This window comes from Capra hircus, chromosome 28 (assembly GCF_001704415.2).
Source record: "Capra hircus breed San Clemente chromosome 28, ASM170441v1, whole genome shotgun sequence".
Lineage (NCBI taxonomy): Eukaryota > Metazoa > Chordata > Mammalia > Artiodactyla > Bovidae > Capra > Capra hircus.
The window spans coordinates 15,687,077-15,707,654 of record NC_030835.1 but is presented as its reverse complement, the minus strand read 5'-3'; the positions used below and the strand labels follow the sequence as shown (position 1 = coordinate 15,707,654).

The 20,578-nt window shown below is 37.2% G+C and overlaps 1 protein-coding gene across 2 annotated transcripts in view; it reads left to right on the top strand.

Moving 5' to 3' along the window:
• VCL (vinculin) overlaps positions 1-20,578 on the top strand; it is a 112,007-nt gene that overhangs the window by 49,824 nt on the left and 41,605 nt on the right. For both annotated transcript variants that reach the window (XM_005699223.3, XM_018042196.1), the window contains exons 3-4: positions 18,936-19,086; positions 19,267-19,375. In XM_005699223.3, coding sequence (XP_005699280.1) covers positions 18,936-19,086; positions 19,267-19,375 — 260 coding nt within the window. The remainder of the gene's footprint in view (positions 1-18,935; positions 19,087-19,266; positions 19,376-20,578) is intronic.

The window sequence follows — 20,578 nt, the reverse complement described above, 5'->3', positions numbered from 1 at the left end:
GTTCTTTTTTTCCAAGTTTTTTTGTGATCCTTTCCATTGCTGCTTTAAGAGATTTTTGTCACTGAAGATAGATGACCAAGTAGCTGTGAGATAATCATTCACATCTGCCAGCTGATTTGTTGCACCTTTGACCTAGAGCAAGCATTTAGACTTTAAATAGTTCACCTTTGAACTTGCCATATTAACCATAGTTGAGTACTACTTGTTTTTCATAGACTTTCTCAAACAAAAATGATTTAAGTTTTGAGTTTTCTCAGTAATGAACTCTGAGTATTTTATTAACTTGTGGGAGAGTTCTAAACATGTTGGCAGGGATTTAATCTTTATTTTACTTTGTATACCTTAATAATTAAGAAGTAAACAAATAATACTTTAAACATGTAATACTTTGGTTTCCATTGCCAACAGACTAGTCATGGTAACATGATTGAGGAAAACTCAAGGGGCCAAGGGAACTCACATTTATTGAGTATGTATTATTGGGTGAGGTACTTACATATTTTTATTTTCTCATGTAATTCTGAGAACACCAACTTCAAAGTATTAATACATTCATTTTATAGATAAGAAAACTAAGGTTTGACAAACGTTAACTCACCTAAGTTTGCTCATGTAAATGGGAAAGCATGTTTCCTGTTGATGGTCTTGTGGTATCCAGGTGCATGTTCTTTCCATAATCTGACTTCCAAGAAGTCATGTAGTCCACCCATCTCTTTTTTAGGCAGTAAAGACTATGGGCTCTCCTGGTGGCTCAGATGGTAAAGAATCTGCCTGCAATGCAGGAGACCCTGGTTGGATCCCTGGGTCAGGAAGATCCCCTGGAAAAGGGAATGACTTTACACTCTAGTATTCTTGCCTGGAGAATCACGGACAGAGGAGCCTGGCAGGCTATAGTCCATGGGGTCACAAAGAGTCAGACATGACTGAGTGACTTTCACATTTTCCTTTTTCTTTAACTTTATACCACTCTGAGGATAACTATTTACAGTTTTCCTAAGTATTTCCAAAGGAGGAATTTTACAGATATAATTTGTCATGTACTGCACACACAGTTCTTAACCTATATAGAAGTTAAAGTCATAATATTTTAAAATTAGAAAGAATCATAGAGATTATTTAATCCAACTGCTTTATTATATAGATGAAGTGAGGCCATTGGCTACCCCAACACTACCCTGCAAATATAAACAGAAACACTAAAAGTAGTTAGCGACTGAAATTCCCTTAATTATTGCCTTCACTATTGCTATAAAGGTCCATTCTCAAATTAAGATGCTTGCAAAATTAGTTTTTTTTTCCTCTATCTACTTAAAATCTATATTGTTCTTTTGTTAGTAATAGAACCTTATAAAAATAGCTCTATTTCTGTTATGGACAATGTGCATAAAAACAAAACAAGATTTATTTATAAAATAATATTCAGAAACTATACCTGGAGGATAATTGTTTTGTGTATTTTTTGTGCTACAAAATAAAATGCCTTTGAAATGCGTATATAAATAGTGTAAATACATTTTAGCTATGGAAAATAAATAAAATTCCAACATTAACAAATTGGAAAAAAAAAAAAGCTCTATTTCTTGAGTACATTTTATGAGCTGGTACTTTGTTTTGTTATTTAATCCACCTCATCTTGCAGATGAGAAAGCTGAGACTCAGAGTAGTTCACAGTAATTTGTTGAAAGTTACCCAGTGCGTAAATGGCAGAGTTAAGATTCAAACCCTAAACTATCTGACTTCCAGGCTGTACTCAATCTAGTATGCTAAGAATGTTTTTTGCCCTTCCTTATAAGAGTCTCTTTTTATAACATATTAGTTATTGTGAGGCTTAAATGAGTGAGATAATATATGTGAAAATACCTGAAAAATTTTTTTCATGATTATTAGCTTCCTTCTTGAACTTCTCGATGTTTTTTTCCTCAATCATTTCCTCCAAATAAACTCAGTTACTTTTTAAGCTTTTTTCATAGAAGAGTCTCCTCTAATTTATTCTCCTGTAGTAAAACCTTTTTTAAAAATAAAAGTCATGATTGCTTGTTTTTATTTAATACTTTTTCTGTATAATATACTACTTTTTCAGATAATCATGCAGTTTTTATCCTTTACTCTGTAAGATGGTCTTTAGTCTACTCCATAAATATCAGCTTTTCTGATGGTGACCTGTATATGCATTTCTTTTTCTTATTTGGCCACCCTGCGTGGCTTGCTGGATCTTAGTTCCCAGGCTAGGAATCAAACCTAGGCCCCAGCAGTCAAGGTGTGAAGTCCTAATCACTGGACCCCCAGGGAATTATCCCCCCTGTGCATTTCTGAGACAAACACTATGTGATTGTGATTTAGAAAAGAAAATGCAGTGCTAAATTCAACTTTAATATTTTTAAAAGGCTTTGCTTCTTAGTTCATGAGGGGTCTTGATCTATAATTTTCTTCTGTTATTCTGTTTCTTACCCTGTTTTGTTATCAAGGTTATTTTAGTCTCATAAAATTTCTAGTCTTTGAAACATTTTATATAACAAAAGGATTGTCTATCCTTGAAAGTTTGGCAAACTTTCTCTGGGTCTGGTGTCCTTTAGAGGAAGAAATTCGATTACTCTTTCAGATTCCTTTTATTATCTAATTCAAGTTTTAAGTTCATTTTGAGTTAGCTTTAACAATCTGATTCTTTTCTAAGAAATTATCCCTTTCATCTCTCCCTTTTTGTTCAGTATGGTTTACTTCTGCTCTTTTTCTTATCACTCTTATGGGGGGATTTATATTTTATTATCTTTTCCCAAAGTCTGTTTCATTAAATTCTGCTCTTATATCATTATTTAGTTGTTTATTATATGAATATGTTATTTTCAATATTTCTGTCTTTTATGTTCAGTATTTCTTGTTTTTAATAAATATATTTTGAGCTCTCAGTTTTGCTCTTAGTCTGACTACAAGCTTGTAAACAGTTTATAGGTACTTACGCTGCTGCTGCTGCTAAGTTGCTTCAGTCATGTCTGACTCTGTGCGATGCCATAGATGGCAGCCCACCAGGCTCCCCCTTCCCTGGGATTCTCCAGGCAAGAACACTGGAGTGGGTAGCCTTTCCTTTCTCCGGGGGGTGTTCCCAACCCAGGGGTCGAACCCAGGTCTCCTGCAATGCAGGCGAATTCTTGACCAGCTGAACCACAAAGGAAGCCCATTTATATATAGTAGTTCAACCCTAAATATTTTGTAATTTTGATATGAATTTCTCTTACCTATGTGTATTATCTAGTAGTACATTTAAAAATTATTTTTACTACAGGCATACTTCAGAGATATTGTGGGTTCAGTTCCAGATTACTGCAGTATTTGCAATAAAACAAGTCACATGAATTTTTTCCCCCAGTGTATATAAAAGTCATTTACACTGTAGTCTGTTAATTGTGCAATAACATTATGTCTAAAAAAAAGCAATGTACATACCTCAATTTAAAAATATCTTATTACTAAAAAATACCAAAGCAATTATAGTGGTAACATCAAAGTTCACAATAACAAGTATAATAATGATGAAAAATCTTGAAATATTGTTAGAATTATCAAAATGTGACACAGAGACATGAAGTAAGCAAATGATGTTGAAAAAATGGTGCCTGTAGTTTTGTTCAACACAGAGCTGCCACAAACCTTCCAATTTATAAAAAACTCAGTATCTGCTAAATGCAGTGAATTGAAGCACAGTAAAATGAGGTATGCCTGTATTTTTTGATTGTTACATTTCTGATTTAATTGTGTTATGCCTAGTAGTCAAGATGTATTATTGATTCTTAGAAATTCTGTGACATAATAAGTGGTCAGTGTTGGTAATGTACTGTGTGTGTTTAAAAAGAAAGTGTATTCTCTTCTGCTTGGGTGTAGAGTTCTCTTTTTATCAATTAGACCAACATATAAATATTATTGATCTGACATGTTATATAGACTTACTATAGATCATAAATTGTTTATGATTAAGGTCTGTTGAAATCTATAATAATTGTAGATTTGTCAGTTTTCCTCATAATTGTCAATTTTGACTTTATATGTTTCAAAGCAGTATTATTTAGTTGTTATAAGCTTAATGATTCTCTGGGTCCTAAATTATGTTCATTATTTTGTTACTAGCCTTTCTTAAGAATGACTGTTGCTTGATGTTAAGCCTCCTATTGACTTATTTCCAGATTTTGTCCTTTTTTTCTTTTTTAAACCACATCTTAGATTTTGTCAGTTTTCTTAAAAATATTTTCTTATGTGTCTGTGCTCAGTTATGTCTGGCTCTTTGCAACCCCATGGACTGTAAACTGCCAGGCTTCTCTGTCCACGGGATTATCCCAGCAAGAATACTGGAGTGGATTGCCGTTTCCTCCTCAAAGGGATCTTCTCAATCCAGGGATTGAACCCACTGGATTATCCTGCATTAGCAGGCTGGTTCTTTACTGCTGAACCACCTAGGAATCTCTTATTATGTCTATTCCACTTCATTTGTTTTTAGGTATTAACACCTCTGCTGTGTCATTACATCAGCGGTCATTGCATTCTGCTGTAGAATAGTGACTGTGGACTTTTTTTCAGCATAAGACCTTCAAGTAATAATGGTAAACTATTACTAGTTAATTAAGAATATATAAGAATAAAGGTTACAATGAATTTATAATGTTTTAAAGTAGATTTTGATTTTATTTATCATGACGACATCAACATACATTTGAAAACTACTAGTATCTGTAACGGAGAAGGCGATGGCACCCCACTCCAGTACTCTTGCCTGGAAAATCCCATGGACGGAGGAGCCTGGTAGGCTGCAGTCCGTGGGATTGCAAAGTGTCGGACATGACTGAGTGACTTCACTTTCATGCATTGGAGAAGGAAATGGCAGCCCACTCCAGTGTTCTTGCCTGGAGAATCCCAGGGACGGGGGAGCCTGGTGGGCTGCTGTCTATGGGGTCACACAGAGTTGGACACGACTGAAGTGACTTAGCAACAGCAGCAGCAGCAGCAGTATCTGTAAGAGACACTTATTTCTGTGTTTATCTGTTTGTGCCATAACCCTAGCATGAGATGGAAGAAAGACCAGTGGAGCTGATGGACCTGTAAATAGCAGCGTTCTTAATTGAACCTTGCAGGCTCTGAATCTCTTCTTCCTTCACAGATGCTAGATTTGAACAGGAGGTGGAAGAAGGTGGGGAGAAAGACTAGGACTAGTCATTCAGGCTTTAAAGTATATAGTTGTGACTCATACTGTCTTTCAAATAACCTGCCACCGAGACTTGAGGAGGATGTGACTTGGCCAGCTGTGACACTTCAGACCTTCCCATCCCCTCCATGCTGCTTCTCTGTCAGTTATCTCTGGGCTTTGGTTTTGTTTGAAGGGGAAGTTGAAACTGGCTGCATAGCCTTCTAATATCATATGAAATAAAAGAAATTAGTGAGCCTTTGATGTTTATGTGTGTTTTAGCTCTGTTATCTCAATGTACATGTTCTAGCAAAAACAGTTTGGTGTTGCCCTTAAAGGGTTTTGAATTTTTTCAGTATGACTCATGACTCATTGTGGTTTTTAATTTTAGTCAAAATTACTGTCACTGAATTAGGTCAGGAAAGGAATGATTTGTGGATAAGCCCTGTAGGATCTTTAAATCTAGGAGCCCAGGGTTGGAACAGTGTGTTACCATTCAGTGTACACATGGGTCAGTTGATGCTGGACATTTGCTACTTGAGCTAGATTAGAGTTTATCATTGTACTCAGTGTTCCTGACTCCCTCCTAAAAACTGTAACTGCTTGTGGCCTTCACTCAGGTTTCTGAATGACTAACGGCTAAGGCTCCCTGACCTTTCTCAAAATGGCAGTGCCAGGAACAAGGCATACTGGTTTGTCCTGGGTTGCCACAGAATGAATCTAGCTTTTGCTATTTTAAAGTAAAATTTGTGCCAAATGGCGAGTATATAAAAGAATATTTTCACATACTCCATGAGTCTTTTGAAATCTCTCTCTATATTATTATCATTTCTTAAAAATATTATGTATATGCACAAAAGAGATGAAGATACAATGGGTTGATTAGAGGCCATACTTCCTGTTTGAGGGGTACTGGAAAGACTGCACTCTCGTTGCTTATGCCTGGAATTTCATTAGAGCTCATTCATCAGGTTAACAGTTTAAATGCTTGAATACCTAGGAAAGGGAGAATCTTTGAGGCATCAGCAGTGATTTTTACTGATCTTGGGTTAGGTTCTAATTTAGGAAAGCAGAGGGTATTGAGTGCTTACCCCTTACCCTCAACCCCCTGGCCTCTCACCCAGGCCTTATATTTGTGAAGGGCCTGGACTTCAATATTTTCTTCAAATGATACCATGTATATAGTCCCAGAGAAGAAAAGGCAGTCTTAAAAGAAAATCTTTATCATGCAATTAAAATTACTCAGTGTAAAGACTTGAATATTCTACTGTGTTTATAACCTTGTTTTGGCATTTCTTTATTTTTATATATGATGGGTTTCTCAAACTTGGAAGTGATCTGGCCCTTTCATGATATCTGAGAGACCCTGCCCAGATAAGAAGGGAGGGGAGGTCTGAACATGCATTAAGAAGACAGCAGAATAGCCTGGCCAGTCGATTTTGCCTGTGAGGTCATCATGCCAGGGTCAGCCTGGTTGGAAATGGTCATGTTGGGTGCCATGGCTACCGTGGCAGAAACCTCATCCACCAGCAGATTGTGTTCTTTCTTCCTCCCACTTGTTTCCTTCCCATCTACCAAGTGTCGTCTGTGCTTCGACTGATCGGATGTGCTTGTGATCTGACCAGCTCTCTCTCTCTTCAGAGGACAGGTCCCAAGATGTAAAGACCTGCTTCCTTGGATGTGCTCCAGGCTAATCCGACTTCCATGAAATCATTTTCAGGTGTTCTCCTCCACAGCACTGCAGTCTTTAGCAAACAGAACACATTTTTTGTAATAGTGTTTATAACCTAAGTGACTGTACTGTCTAAGGTTAGGTTTTATTCATATAGTGACTTTGATATGGGATAGTTTCCACCACCCCTCAACATGTGTTTTAGGGGTAGGGTGAAAGTTTAACTTGCTGAGTGTTTTAGAGAGCTTTCTGGTTTAAAGTTATGGAGCAATATATGTCTAAATAGGCCCATAAGACTCTCTCCTTTAGGGAGGCATGCCTTGTTTTATTGCATTTAACTTCATTATGCTTTGCAGATACTGTGTTTTTCACAAAGGTTTATGGGAACCCTGCATTGTCAGATGGTGGTTAGCATCTTTTTTTTAAGTGATAAAGTATTTTAAAATTAAAGTATGTAGTTTTTCTTCTGGGAATCATGCTATTGTATACTTAATAGACTACAATAGAGTATAAACATAACTTTTATATGTGCTGGAAAAGCAAAACATTTGTGTGTCTCACCTTATTGTGATATTTGCTTTATTTTGGTGGTCTAGAACCAAACCCTCGGTATCTCCAGGGCATGCTTATATTATTTTTTCCAGCTCTCTTTCTCTCCCTTCTTCATTTAAATCAGTGAGCTGGGATATGATAATTGATTTTGACAGAGTAGATTGAGATTATTTGGCTTCAAGGCGAGGGATTTACCTGTCCTTTGTAGTAGTTAACTGCCCTTCCCTTGTCAAAGCAGGTCTACTGCAAATGTTTATTGTTGTTCACAGAAAGGACACTTGACTGTGTCCCTGTGAGAGAGTGAGAGAGAGACACACACACAGAGAAAGAAAGACAGGGAGGGAGAGAAGGAGATGGGGAGAATATTACTCCATGGAAAACCAACTCAAAGAGATGCTACTAGACCTGTCATTATAAATAGTACTGAGCTTCTGAGGGCAGGAGCACTTTTCTATCACAACTCTTATAATCTCTCAGTTAAGAAAGAAGACTACTTCTACTTTTGTATCCCCTCAGCATGTGCTGGGCATACTTCTAAATACTAATTCTTATTTGTTTAGTTATATGCCTCGTCTTACCACGGTGGTAACCCCTTAAAAATAGGGACTTAAAAAAAAAAAAGTCTAGGGAGTTCCCTAGCAGTCTAGTGGTTAGGACTTGATGCTTTCAATGCTATGGGCCCGGGTTCAGTCCCTGGTTGGGAAACTAAGATTCTGCAAGCTGTGTAGCACACCTTCCTTCCAGTCTAGTTCTAGGACTCATGTAGCATGTAGTAGGTCCTCAATATGTTAGATGAACTAATATATGAAAGAATTAAACTAAAGGAATTCAAGATTAGTAACTCACTTCTTTGATGATGCTGTGAAAGTACTGCACTCAGTATGCCAGCAAATTTGGAAAACTCAGCAGTGGCCACAGAACTGGAAAAGTTCAGTCTTCATTCCAATCCCTAAGAAAGGCAATGGCAAAGAATGCTCAAACTACCACACAATTGCACTCACCTCACATGCTAGCAAAGTAATGCTCAAAATTCTCCAAACCAGGCTTCAACAGTACATGAACTGTGAACTTTCAGATGTTCAAGTTGGATTTAGAAAAGGAAGAGGAACCAGAAATCAAATTGCCAACATCCATTGGATCACTGAAAAAGCAAGAGAGTTTCAGAAAAACATCTTATTTCTGCTTTATTGACTATGTCAAAGCCTTTGACTGTGTGGATCACAACAAACTGTCGAAAATTCTTCAAGAGATGGGAATACCAGACCACCTGACCTGCCTCCTGAGAAGCTTGTATGCAGGTCAAGAAACAACAGTTAGAACTGGACATGCAACAACAGACTGGTTCCAAATCTGGAAAGGAGTACGTCAAGGCTTTATATTGTCATGCTGCTTATTTAACTTATATGCAGAGTACATCATGTGAAATGCCGGGCTGGATGAAGCACAAGTTGGAATCAAGATTGCCGGGAGAAATATCAATAACCTCAGATATGCAGATGACACCACCCTTATGGCAGAAAGTAAAGAAGAACTAAAGAGCCTCTTGATGAAAGTGAAAGAGGAGAGTGAAAAAGTTTGCTTAAAGCTCAACATTCAGAAAACTAAGATCATGGCATCTGGTCCCATCACTTCATGGCAAATAGATAGGGAAACAGTGACAGACTTTATTCTTTTGGGCTCCAAAATCACTGCAGATGGTGACTGCAGCCTTAAAATTAAAAGATACTTGCTCCTTGGAAGAAAAGTTATGACCAACCTAGACAGCATATTAAAAAGCGGAGACATTACTTTGCCAACAAAGGTCCATCTAGTCAAAGCTATGGTTTTTCCAGTAGTCATGTGTTGATGTGAGAGTTGGACTGTAAAGAAAGCTGAGTGCCAAAGAATTGATGCTTTTGAACTGTGGTGTTGGAGAAGACTCTTGAGAGTCCCTTGGACAGCAAGGAGATCCAACCAGTCCATTCTAAAGGAGATCAATCCTGAATATTCATTGGAAGGACTGATGCTGAAGCTGAAACTCCAATAATTTGGCCACCTGATGCAAAAAAACTGACTCACTTGAAAAGATCCTGATTGTGGGAAGGATTGAAGGCTTGAGGAGAAAGGGATGACCGAGGATGAGATGGTTGGATGGCATCACAGACTCAATGGACATAAGTTTGAGTAAACTCTGGGAGTTGGTTATGGACAGAGAGGCCTGGCATGCTGCAGTCCATGGGGTCACAAAGAGTTGGACACGACTGAGCCACTTAATTGAACTGAACTCACTTCTGGGTGCAGTCTAGAAGAATCTTTAAAAAATGTCTTGTGACTTTCAATTCTGGTTTTCTCCGGGTGTATGCCCAGCAGAGGGATTGCTGGGTCATAAGGCAGTTCTATTTCCAATTTTTTAAGGAATCTCCACACTGTTCTCCATAGTGGCTGTACTAGTTTGCATTCCCACCAACAGTGTAAGAGGGTTCCCTTTTCTCCACACCCTCTCCAGCATTTATTGCTTGTAGACTTTTGGAAAGAGACCCATGTACCCCAGTGTTCATCACAGCACTGTTTATAATAGCCAGGACATGGAAGCAACCTAGATGTCCATCAGCAGATGAATGGATAAGAAAGCTGTGGTACATATACACAAAGGAGTATTACGCAGCCATTTAAAAGAATACATTTGAATCAGTTCTAATGAGGTGGATGAAACTGGAACCTATTATACAGAGTGAAGTAAGCCAGAAGGAAAAACACCAATACAGTATACTAACGCATATATATGAAATTAAGAAAGATGGTAACGAGAACCCTGTATGCGAGACAGCAAAAGAGACACAGATGTATAGAACAGTCTTTTGGACTCTGTGGGAGAGGGAGAGGGTGGGATGATTTGGGAGAATGGCATTGAAACATGTATAATATCATATATGAAACGAATCACCAGTCCAGCATGCCTGATACTGGATGCTTGGGACTGGTGCACTGAGACGACCCAGAGGGATGGTACGGGGAGGGAGGAGGGAGGGGAGTTCAGGATGGGGAACACGTGTATACCTGTGGTGGATACATGTTGATGTATGGCAAAACCAATACGATACTGTAAAGTAATTAACCTCCAATTAAAATAAATAAATTTATATTTTAAAAAAATAAAAAAAATAAAAAAAATAAAATACCAAAAAAAAGTCTTGTGGCATTGAGTCTTTATAATCTCTAAATCTGTTTTTCTCTTATTTTTCTTAAATAAAAAAATTCATCATAAGTTAAAACATCTTGATTAGTGATAACTGAAGTCACATGGAACTGAATAGTTTGGAACCTTTCCATCTCTTAAATGATATGGTGTTATATCATGTAGTAATTTGATGAAGAATGGACTTGAGGGTTATGAGTGGGTCCTGTGAGGCTGTCATTGGTTCATTGATCTAAAGCAGAAGAGCTTTCTACTAATTTAGATTGAAGACTCAAAGACAGAGAGAAACCTTAAAATGTGTTAGCGGATTAATTTAAAGTAGCTAACTCATTATGATTAATATATAGTCAAGATTTATTTTTTTAAATTTTATAATTATTTAAGAAATAGACCTTATCCCTGCTGTCATTCTCTAACATGTTTTTTAAAAAAGATTTGTATTAAAAAGCAGATCACTTTAAGAAGCCAGGCAGGTTGAAAAAAGTCTCACTTTCACAGACATGACAGACTCCTTCCTGTTTCTGCCTACTGGTTAGTCATGGTGGGATTTGTTTGGCTTTATGAATCTCATTAAATTTTAATGTACAGATCAGATGTCTTATTGTAGGTAAAAGGAAAGGATGCAGTGTCTGTTTTGGCCCTATCATTTTACCACACAAGGGAACCATTAGTGGAGAATCAAATTGATTCCTGTAAAGCTTTTCCATTTCAGCTTTTCTTTTTCCTGTTTCCTTTCTCCATGATGGTTATTCCTTTCATTTATTTTTTGCTTTTTCCAAATTTGAAACACTTGTGCAGAAACTATCTTTTCAAATAGATGTATTGCAGTAGTTGCATTCTGTGGTGTTTATGTTGGCTATAATTTCATCAAGGTTCATGTTAACCTAGAAATACGTTTGTGACCTTTTAAAGTTAATGATTTTGATGGCCAGATGATTTCATGATATCCTGTACTCGAAAAAAATCCATTCTTTCATTCCACAGGTGTTTATTGAGTATTTACTGAATATTTCTTATGTGTCAGGGATTGTACCCTGTGAATACAGGAAAGAAAAGGTCCTTGATCTTGCTGAACTTACACTCTTCTGGGAGATAGGAAAAACAAAGCCAGGAGGGTTTGTCTCGTGAACATATAAGAGAGACACTTATAGATTTGTGTAGGTTTTCTGAAGGAAGAGTTGTTTAAAAGGAGCATCTAGTCATTTGTCAACACTACCTTCTGGGTAAACTGTGTCCTCAAATTTTGAAGAGCACATGTGTGTGCTCTCTTGTTCCTTTTGCTTTGTTGCCACTGAGAAAGCAATGTAGGTCACCAGCAGCTCTACTGGAACCATTCGAGAAAATTTGGACAGGGTTCTCGCTCTTGCTGGCCTACTCAAACCAGCGGGGTCTGATCTGGAAATACAAACTTAAGATCTTCAGCCAGTACTTGAAGGACATGAGCTTAAATGAACTCCCTTTAATGGATCATCCAGCACATGTACCATATGCAGAAACAATACTAGCTCTTTGTATATAAAATAAAAGTTTTGAAAACTCAAAAAAAAAAAAAAAAAAAAAAGGCAGCACCTAAGAGAATAAATAGGGGTTAGTCAAGCAAAAGAGGGGAGAGAGAAAGAGGCGTTTCAGCTAGAAGGAATGGCTGTTAAAAAAACAAACAAACAAACCTTGAAGCAGATGGCCAGTGCTCTTCAACTAGTGGTCTTTAGTAAGCATCTGACTACTCCTAAAGTGAAAGTCGCTCAGTCGTGTCTAATTCTGCGACCCCATGGACTATAGAGTCCATGGAATTCTCCAGGCCAGAATACTGGAGTGGGTAGCCTTTCCCTTCTCCAAGGAATCTTCCCAACCCAGGGACTGAACCCAGGTCTCCTGCACTGCAGGCAGATTCTTTGCCAGCTGAGCCATAGAGGAAGCCTGAGTATTCCTAAAGGACTTTTGAGATACTTTGAATACTTGTGAATACCTTGAATATTCCAAATTTAAATATTTATTTAATTAAATATTTAATTACTTTAAATTTAAATATTTAAAATCATAAGTTTAGTTGCAAAACATGTATTTTCTGCCATATTATGTATTTTGTACACATCTCAAATGTTTCCATGTTAATTTAATTTGTGGAAAACATTTGTCACAATATTGGCGAAACCAGTCCTCATTTTCTAACTAGTCAGCCAAATCAGACTTACTTTTTTTGAACTTTGTATCTTAAAAAGTTCTAATTATCTTTTAAAGATTTAAAAATAAGAAAAAAATGTGCTTTTATATTTATGCACATAGTTACCATTTTGTGCTCTTCCTTTATTTCTGTAAATCCAAACTTCTATCTGGTATAATTTTCTTCCTGAAGGACTTCCTTTAACTTTTTTTATAGTTCATGTCTGCTGGGTGATGAATTCTTTTAGCTTTTGCATAGCTGGAAAAGTCTTTATTTTGCCCTAATTTTTGAAATATTTTCTTTGTATCCACCCAAAGTGCTTTCAGTGCTTTGCTCCAGTCTTCTCTGGCTTGTATTGTTTCCAATGAGAAGTCTGTTGTTATTCTTATCTTTGTTTCTCTGTAATATAAAGTGTCTCATTTTTCTCTGGCTGCTTTTAATATTTTCTCTTCATTATTGGTTTTAAGCAATTTCTTATGATGTAGCTTGTTGTGAGTCCTTTGATGATTTTTGTGCTTGGGGTTAATGAAGCTTTTTGAACCTTGTGCTTTATTCTTTTCATTAAATTTGAAAAATTTATAGCTATTTTTTCTTCAGTTTTTTTCCCTGTCCCTTTCTCTCTCCTTTGGGGACTTCAGTTACAGACATACAGGCTGCTTGGAATTATGCCACAACTCATAGATGCTCTGCTCATTTTCTTTTAAGTTTTGTTTTCTCCTATTTTAAATAATTTTCATTGCTGTGACTTTAGTTTCAATAATCTTCGTGCAAAACAGAAAAAAGAAAAAAAAATCTTCGTGCTATATCTTATCTAATAGTAATCTATCCAGTGTAGTTTTGTATCTCAGACACATCTCTAGTTGATCTATCTGAGTATTTTTTTAAATATAATTTTCATTTATCTACTCAGTCTTTCTTTTAGCTTTTGAGCATATGAAACACATAGTAACTGTTTTAACCTTCTTGTCTACTAATTCTGTCATCTGTGTCATTTCTGGGTTGGTTTTGAATGATTATCTTTTCTGTTCATAATAGGTAGTATTTTCATGTGTTTTTATATGCCTAGTGAATTTCAGTTGAATGCCAGTGTCCTATTACTCTCACAACAAGCACAATACAAATGCTTTATTTTACAGTTCTGGAGGTCTAAAGTCCAAAATAGGTTAGCAGAGTTGGTTCCTTCTGGAGATTTAAGGAAAGGATTCATTTCCTTGCCTTTTCCAGCCGCTAGACACTGTCCGAATTCCTTGGCTTGTAGCCGCATGTCACTCCAACCTCTACTTCTATTACATCTCTTTTTGGTTCTGTTTTCAGATCATAGTGAGATGATACCTTCAACGTGTTGATAAAATAATGATCAATCAGAATTCTGTACTACTGAAGTAGTCTTTGAAGAATGAAGACAAAGTAGGCATTTTCAAACAAACCAAAATGAATACATTTTGTCACTAGCAGACTCATAAAGACATATGTAAAATACAAGGATGTGTGTGTATGTGCTCAGTCGTGTCTGACTCCTTGCAACCCTTGGGCTGTACCCCACGAGACTCCTCTGACCATGGAATTTTCCAGGCAAGAATACTGGAGTGGGTTGCCATTTCTTCCTCCAGGGAAAATCTTTCTGACCGGGGAATCAAACCCAAGTCTCCTGCATCTCCTGCATTGGCAGATGGATTTTTTACCACTGAGCCACCTTTGATCTGAAAATATAAGGAAACAGAGAGTTAAATTTATATCCAATGAAATACAATAGTCAGAGCAGGCTGGTTTACAATAAACCAGCAAAAAACATTATTGGAGATATAGAGAGGTGTCACCTAATGATTTTTAGGTTCAAATTATAAGAAAGATATAATAATTACAAATTTATATGTACCTAATAAGTTAGCTTCAGTAAAACAAAAACAGAGCTGCAAGGGGATATGGACAAATCTGTTGTTCTGGTGGGATTTTTTATCACTCAGTAATTGATAGATAAAACAGACCAAAAAAGTATCAGCAAACATATAAAAGATTTGAACAGCACAGTTACCAAGCTTAAGTTAATGAATATATAAAATAACTCACCTAAAAATTAAGAGCGAACATTCTTTTCAAGCACATAGAAAATTATACCCTTTAAAATTACTAATTGTATGCTATATAAGTATCATCTCAAACTATTGAGATTTATCAGTTTTGGTCTGTCATATTGGTGAAGATGCCTAAGTTTGATTATACATTGAGTTGTTGAAACTCTGAGGAAGCAGGTACTCATCCATTGTGGTGGAAATGTAAATTGATAATTTCTGTGGATGGCAATATAGCAATGTTTGTCAAAACTATTAATGTCCACACCTATGGGAGAAGGAAATGGCAACCCACTCCAGTGTTCTTGCCTGGAGAATCCCAGGGACGGGGGAGCCTGGTGGGCTGCCGTCTATGGGGTCACACAGAGTCACACACGACTGAAGCAACTTAGCAGCAGCAGCAGCCACACCTATGACTCAGCAGTTCAATTTCTAGATAGTGTCCTACAGATATATACATTTAAAAATGATATTTATTGGGAAATCCCTAGTGATCCAGTGAGTTAGTACTTGGTTTTCATTCAGTTCAGTTCAGTTGCTCAGTTGTGTCCGACTCTTTGCAACCCTACAAACCACAGCACACCAGGCCTCCCGGAGGAGGAGGAGGCCAACTCCAACTCCCGGAGTCTACCCAAATCCATGTCCATTGAGTCAGTGATGCCATCCGACCATCTAATCCTCTGTTGTCCCCTTCTCCTCCTGCCCTCAATCTTTCCCAGCATCAGGGTCTTTTGAAATGAGTCAGCTCTTCGCATCAGGTGGCCAAAGTATTGGAGTTTCAGCTTCAACATCAGTCCTTCCAGTGAACACCCAGGACTGATCTCCTTTAGGATGGACTGGTTGGATCTCCTTGCTGTCCAAGGGACTCTCAACAGCCTTCTCCAACACCACAGTTCAAAAGCATCAGTTCTTCAGCACTCAGCTTTCTTTATAGTCCAACTCTTAACATCCATAAATGACTACTGGAAAAACCATAGCTTTGACTAGATGGACCTTTGTTGACAAAGTAATGTCTCTGCTTTTTAATACGCTGTCTAGGTTGGTCATAACTTTCCTTCCAAGGAGTAAGCGTCTTTTAATTTCATGGCTGCAGTCACCATCTGCAGTGATTTTGGAGCTCAGAAAAATAAAGTCACACACTGTTTCCCCATCTATTTGTCATGAAGTGATGGGACTGATGCCATGATCTTGGTTTTCTGAATGTCGAGCTTTAAGCCAACCTTTTCACTCTCCTCTTTCACTTTCATCAAGAGGCTCTTTAGTTCTTCACTTTCTGCCATAAGGGTGGTGTCATCTGCATATCTGAGGTGATTGATATTTCTCCCGGCAATCTTGATTCCAGCTTGTGCTTCCTCCAGCCCAGCATTTCTCATGATGTACTCTGCATATAAGTTAAATAAGCAGGGGACAATATACAGCCTTGACGTACTCCTTTTCTTATTTGGAACCAGTCTGTTGTTCCATGTCCAGTTCTAACAGTTGCTTCCTGACCTGTATACAGATTTCTCAAGAGGCAGTCATATGGTCTGGTATTCCTATCTCCTTCAGAATTTTCCACAGTTTATTGTGATCCACACAGTCAAAGGCATTGGCATAGTCAATCAAGCAGAAATAAATGTTTTTCTGGAACTCTCTTGCCTTTTCGATGATCCAGCAGATGTTGGCCATTTGATCTCTGGGTCCTCTGCCTATTCTAAAACCAGCTTGAACATCTGGATGTTCATGGTTCACGTATTGCTGAAGCCTGGCTTGGATAATTTTCAGCATTACTTTACTAGCATGTGAGATGAGTGCAATTGTGCAGTAGTATTCTTTGGCATTGCCTTTCTTTGGGATTAGAATGAAAACTGACCTTTTCCAGTCTTGTGGCCACTTCTTAGTTTTCCAAATTTGCTGGCATATTGAGTGCAGCACTTTCACAGCATCATTTTTTAGGATTTGAAATAGCTCAACTGGAATTCCATCACCTCCACTAGCTTTGTTCATAGTGATGCTTTTAAGGCCCACTTGACTTCATATTCCAGGATGTCTGGCTCTAGGTGAGTGTGAGTGATCATACCATCGTGATTATCTCGGTCATGAAGATCTTTTTTTGTACAGTTCTTCTGTGTATTCTTGCCACCTCTTCTAAATCTTCTGCTTCTGTTAGGTCCATACCATTTCTGTCCTTTATTGAGCCTATCTTTGCATGAAATGTTCCCTTGATATCTCTAATTTTCTTGAAGAGATCTCTAGTCTTTCTCATTCTATTGTTTTCCTCTATTTCTTTGCACTGATCACTGAGGAAGGCTTTCTTGTATCTCCTTGCTATTCCTTGGAACTCTGCATTCAAATGGGTATATCTTTCCTTTTCTCCTTTGCTTTTCACTTCTCTTCTTTTCACAGCTATTTGTAAGGCCTCCTCAGACAGCCATTTTGCTTTTTTGCATTTCTTTTTCTGAGCCCAAATTCAATCCCTGGTCAGGAGACTAACATTTTGGAAGCTGCACAGCACAAACAACAGAAAAGATGTTTATTCAAGGTGGTTCATTGCAGCAGTCTAGTAAATTATGGACTTACGGAGCTGTGTAAAAGAATAGGGAGGTTCTTTGGATACTTCTATTAGAACATCTCCAAGTTAAATTAAGTGAAAAAAATCAGAATGCAGAGAGTATGCATAGTGTGATCCTATTTATATTAAAAAAATGGAAGTCTGTGTTTTTGTTTCTTTGTGCATAAAATATCTTTTTTATTGAAGAATACAGAGGAAATGGGTAACATTGGTTGCAAGTAGATGGAATTTGAATGCCTAGGAGATAGTGGAGGGAAGAAAAATTTTCACTGTATGCCTTAGTGTTTTATATATGTGTATATGTTCTTGTCATATGTATAGATATATATATCATGTAATTTCAAATTAAATTTTAATTTTAACTTAAAAATTTTAACTAAATATAACCAATCACCTAAGATTGTTGATCAAAAGCCATGTCAGTGAGGTCTTGCTCTTTGCTGATATTTGTAATGTGCTGCCTTATGGCTCTGATGTTTGTGACTTACCAGAGTATGTTTCTTGAGAGTTAGTGTTTTTTGCATCTTTATATACATAGTTATAGTGTCCATAGCCCAGTGCTTTTTATGTAATTGAAATTGATATGTTGGTTTAATTCTATTTATTAACAGTGCAAGACTGCCTTGTACTTGTGGAATTTTATATTATTTTTTTGATCCTCAGAACTACCTGTGGAGTGGGCTTTTATTTGTGTGGGACATTTTTTTGTGTTTTCAAATAGGAATGTGTAATTTTGGCTAAATATTTTAACTTAAAGTAATTTATTGCATGTGTTTATAAGTTACTCTGTGATAACATAATGCATTTATTCAGTATGGAATTAGAGGAAATGATCCGGTAAGTCCTTTTCGCCTCTGTATAGAAGAACAGTTGAATGAATGAATACATATTAGTAGTACAGGAGGATCAAGGTGAATATTTGCTTTATGCATTTTGGGTTCCTTTTTAAAATGATCTCCCACCTCCAAAAGACACCTGACTTCACTGATCAGGTCATCCATGCTATTAAACTAAATTATATCAAACTATTAATTACTGGTTATTAATGCCAGTGACATTTTAATGAACACCACTGTTTTATAGGGCTGTTTTCAAACAGTCTAGTTTGTCAAACAAATCCATTTGACTAGATGAATGAAAAATTTGTACATTACCTCATGCTTTTTCTTTGCGTTTCCTCCTATTCCTTTGGTTCATCTGATTATTATTTTTTTCATTTAGCACAGTGCTTTGGTATTTTGTTTCCAGATGTTGAATCTGAAACTGTTGTCAGTGTCTTTTAATGACAGTGTGTATAGGGTGAGTAGTAAGGAAACAAAGGAGTTACAGAGATATAGCCCCCTAAAGTAAAAGGTCCAGAACTCCTTTTCATTCTGTTTTGTAGTCAGGAAATAATGAAGAACAAAGGCTTAATGCAGTGAGTGAATGAATATGCTGCCCTTAATTGCCCATTTTAAAAGCTGTAAACTCTTGTCTATTTTCCGTATAGGAAAAAAATGTGAATTCATCTCCATTTACATCCATTGAATTTGCATGTGATATTCCTCTACTTGGTTCTGCCAGTGAGTTAACTCCATGTTCCTCCCCACAGGGTGGAGAATGCTTGCACCAAGCTTGTCCAAGCAGCCCAGATGCTTCAGTCAGACCCTTACTCAGTGCCTGCTCGAGATTATCTAATTGATGGGTCAAGAGGCATCCTCTCCGGCACATCAGACCTGCTCCTCACCTTCGACGAGGCTGAGGTAAGGCACCCCAAAGTCCAAGCAGACCTCTTCCTGACAAAAAGCCCAGTCATAAAGATAATAATGGAGGATTGAGGATTGTTGAGGATGAGAAAACGTTGACTAGCTACACATCTGAATCACTGTGTTTTCTACTTATCGTTAACACAATTGATTGAATACTCTGAAATATATTTTCAGGTTCGTAAAATTATTAGAGTTTGCAAAGGAATTTTGGAATATCTTACAGTGGCAGAGGTGGTAGAAACTATGGAAGATTTGGTCACTTACACGAAGAATCTTGGACCAGGTTAGTCATATGCTGCTTTTATAATAAATGTTCTATGAATTGTCCTTGGTTGATCAGGAGGAAAGGGGCACTCCTCCCTGCTTTTTTTGTGGAAGGTAGGTAATGATGCTTTGGATTTTTAGTTGTCTCTGCTCTCTTGATGGAGCTGACTCTGTGCTTCTACTGAAGAGAAATCATTGTCTCTGAAAGCTGAATCTGCTTTCTGCAAATCCTGGCCCTGTCTAATGAACTGAACTAGACATTGCAAATGTTGCTGGAGAATGTAGGAAATACTTTTCTATTACTGCAATGCTTAAGGCCACCCTGAATCCTGACCTCTTCATTCCACATTATATGGCATTCCTTCACTGTCTGCCAGCTGGCCTGAGCTCTCTGTGACCTCTTAGCTTGCTAATTAGCTCTCCTGCTATTATGGATTCATGCCCTTGCCCAAGACTGCATAATATAATCAGACCTAGAAGGAGAGAAGAGCTTCTGTAGCTAAATCTCTGATTGTGTAGTCATCTGAGAATTAAATATTCAAAATACATGAACAGTACCAGCTTTTGGTGTTATATAACATGAACTTGAGGCTCCTTAAAGTATAAATGAGACTAATGATAAGACATATTAGCTGTTTAATTTGTTAGTATTAAGGATCACATATTTTATAAAATTCTTTTTTCTTACATGAAATGATTTTTAATTAATAGCATTTTCTGGAGGTTCCAGTGCAGTCATTCTGTAAACTTAACGGCAGTTAAGAATTTCTCTGAGCTATCATTGAAGATCTCTGAGAAATGGCTTTAGAGAAATACCCTTTAAACTTGTTCCTAGCACTATGAAGAAACCTTATTTCTTCAGATGAAATCTAGTGCAAAATCTCAACATATGAAAGACAAAAATGGAGCCAGTGTGGATCAAGCAGGGGTATCCCCACCTTTCCATCTCCCTTTGGGTACCCTTGAGAATCCGTGAAACTACTTAAGAAATTCTAAGAGCAGTTTGAAAATCAAAGTATTAGAGACTCACATAGCACCTTTGAATAATAACCAAAGTAAACAAAAGTTTCTAGTAGGCTAACTCTGAAATACCAGATTGTTTCAAATGCTGTCATCACCATAATTACATTTATGACATTTTTGTTTGTTTTTAATTATGACAGTGAGACCCCCCTCCTTATTTTGGGCAAATTGGAAAGTAGAGAAAATTGTAAAGATGAAA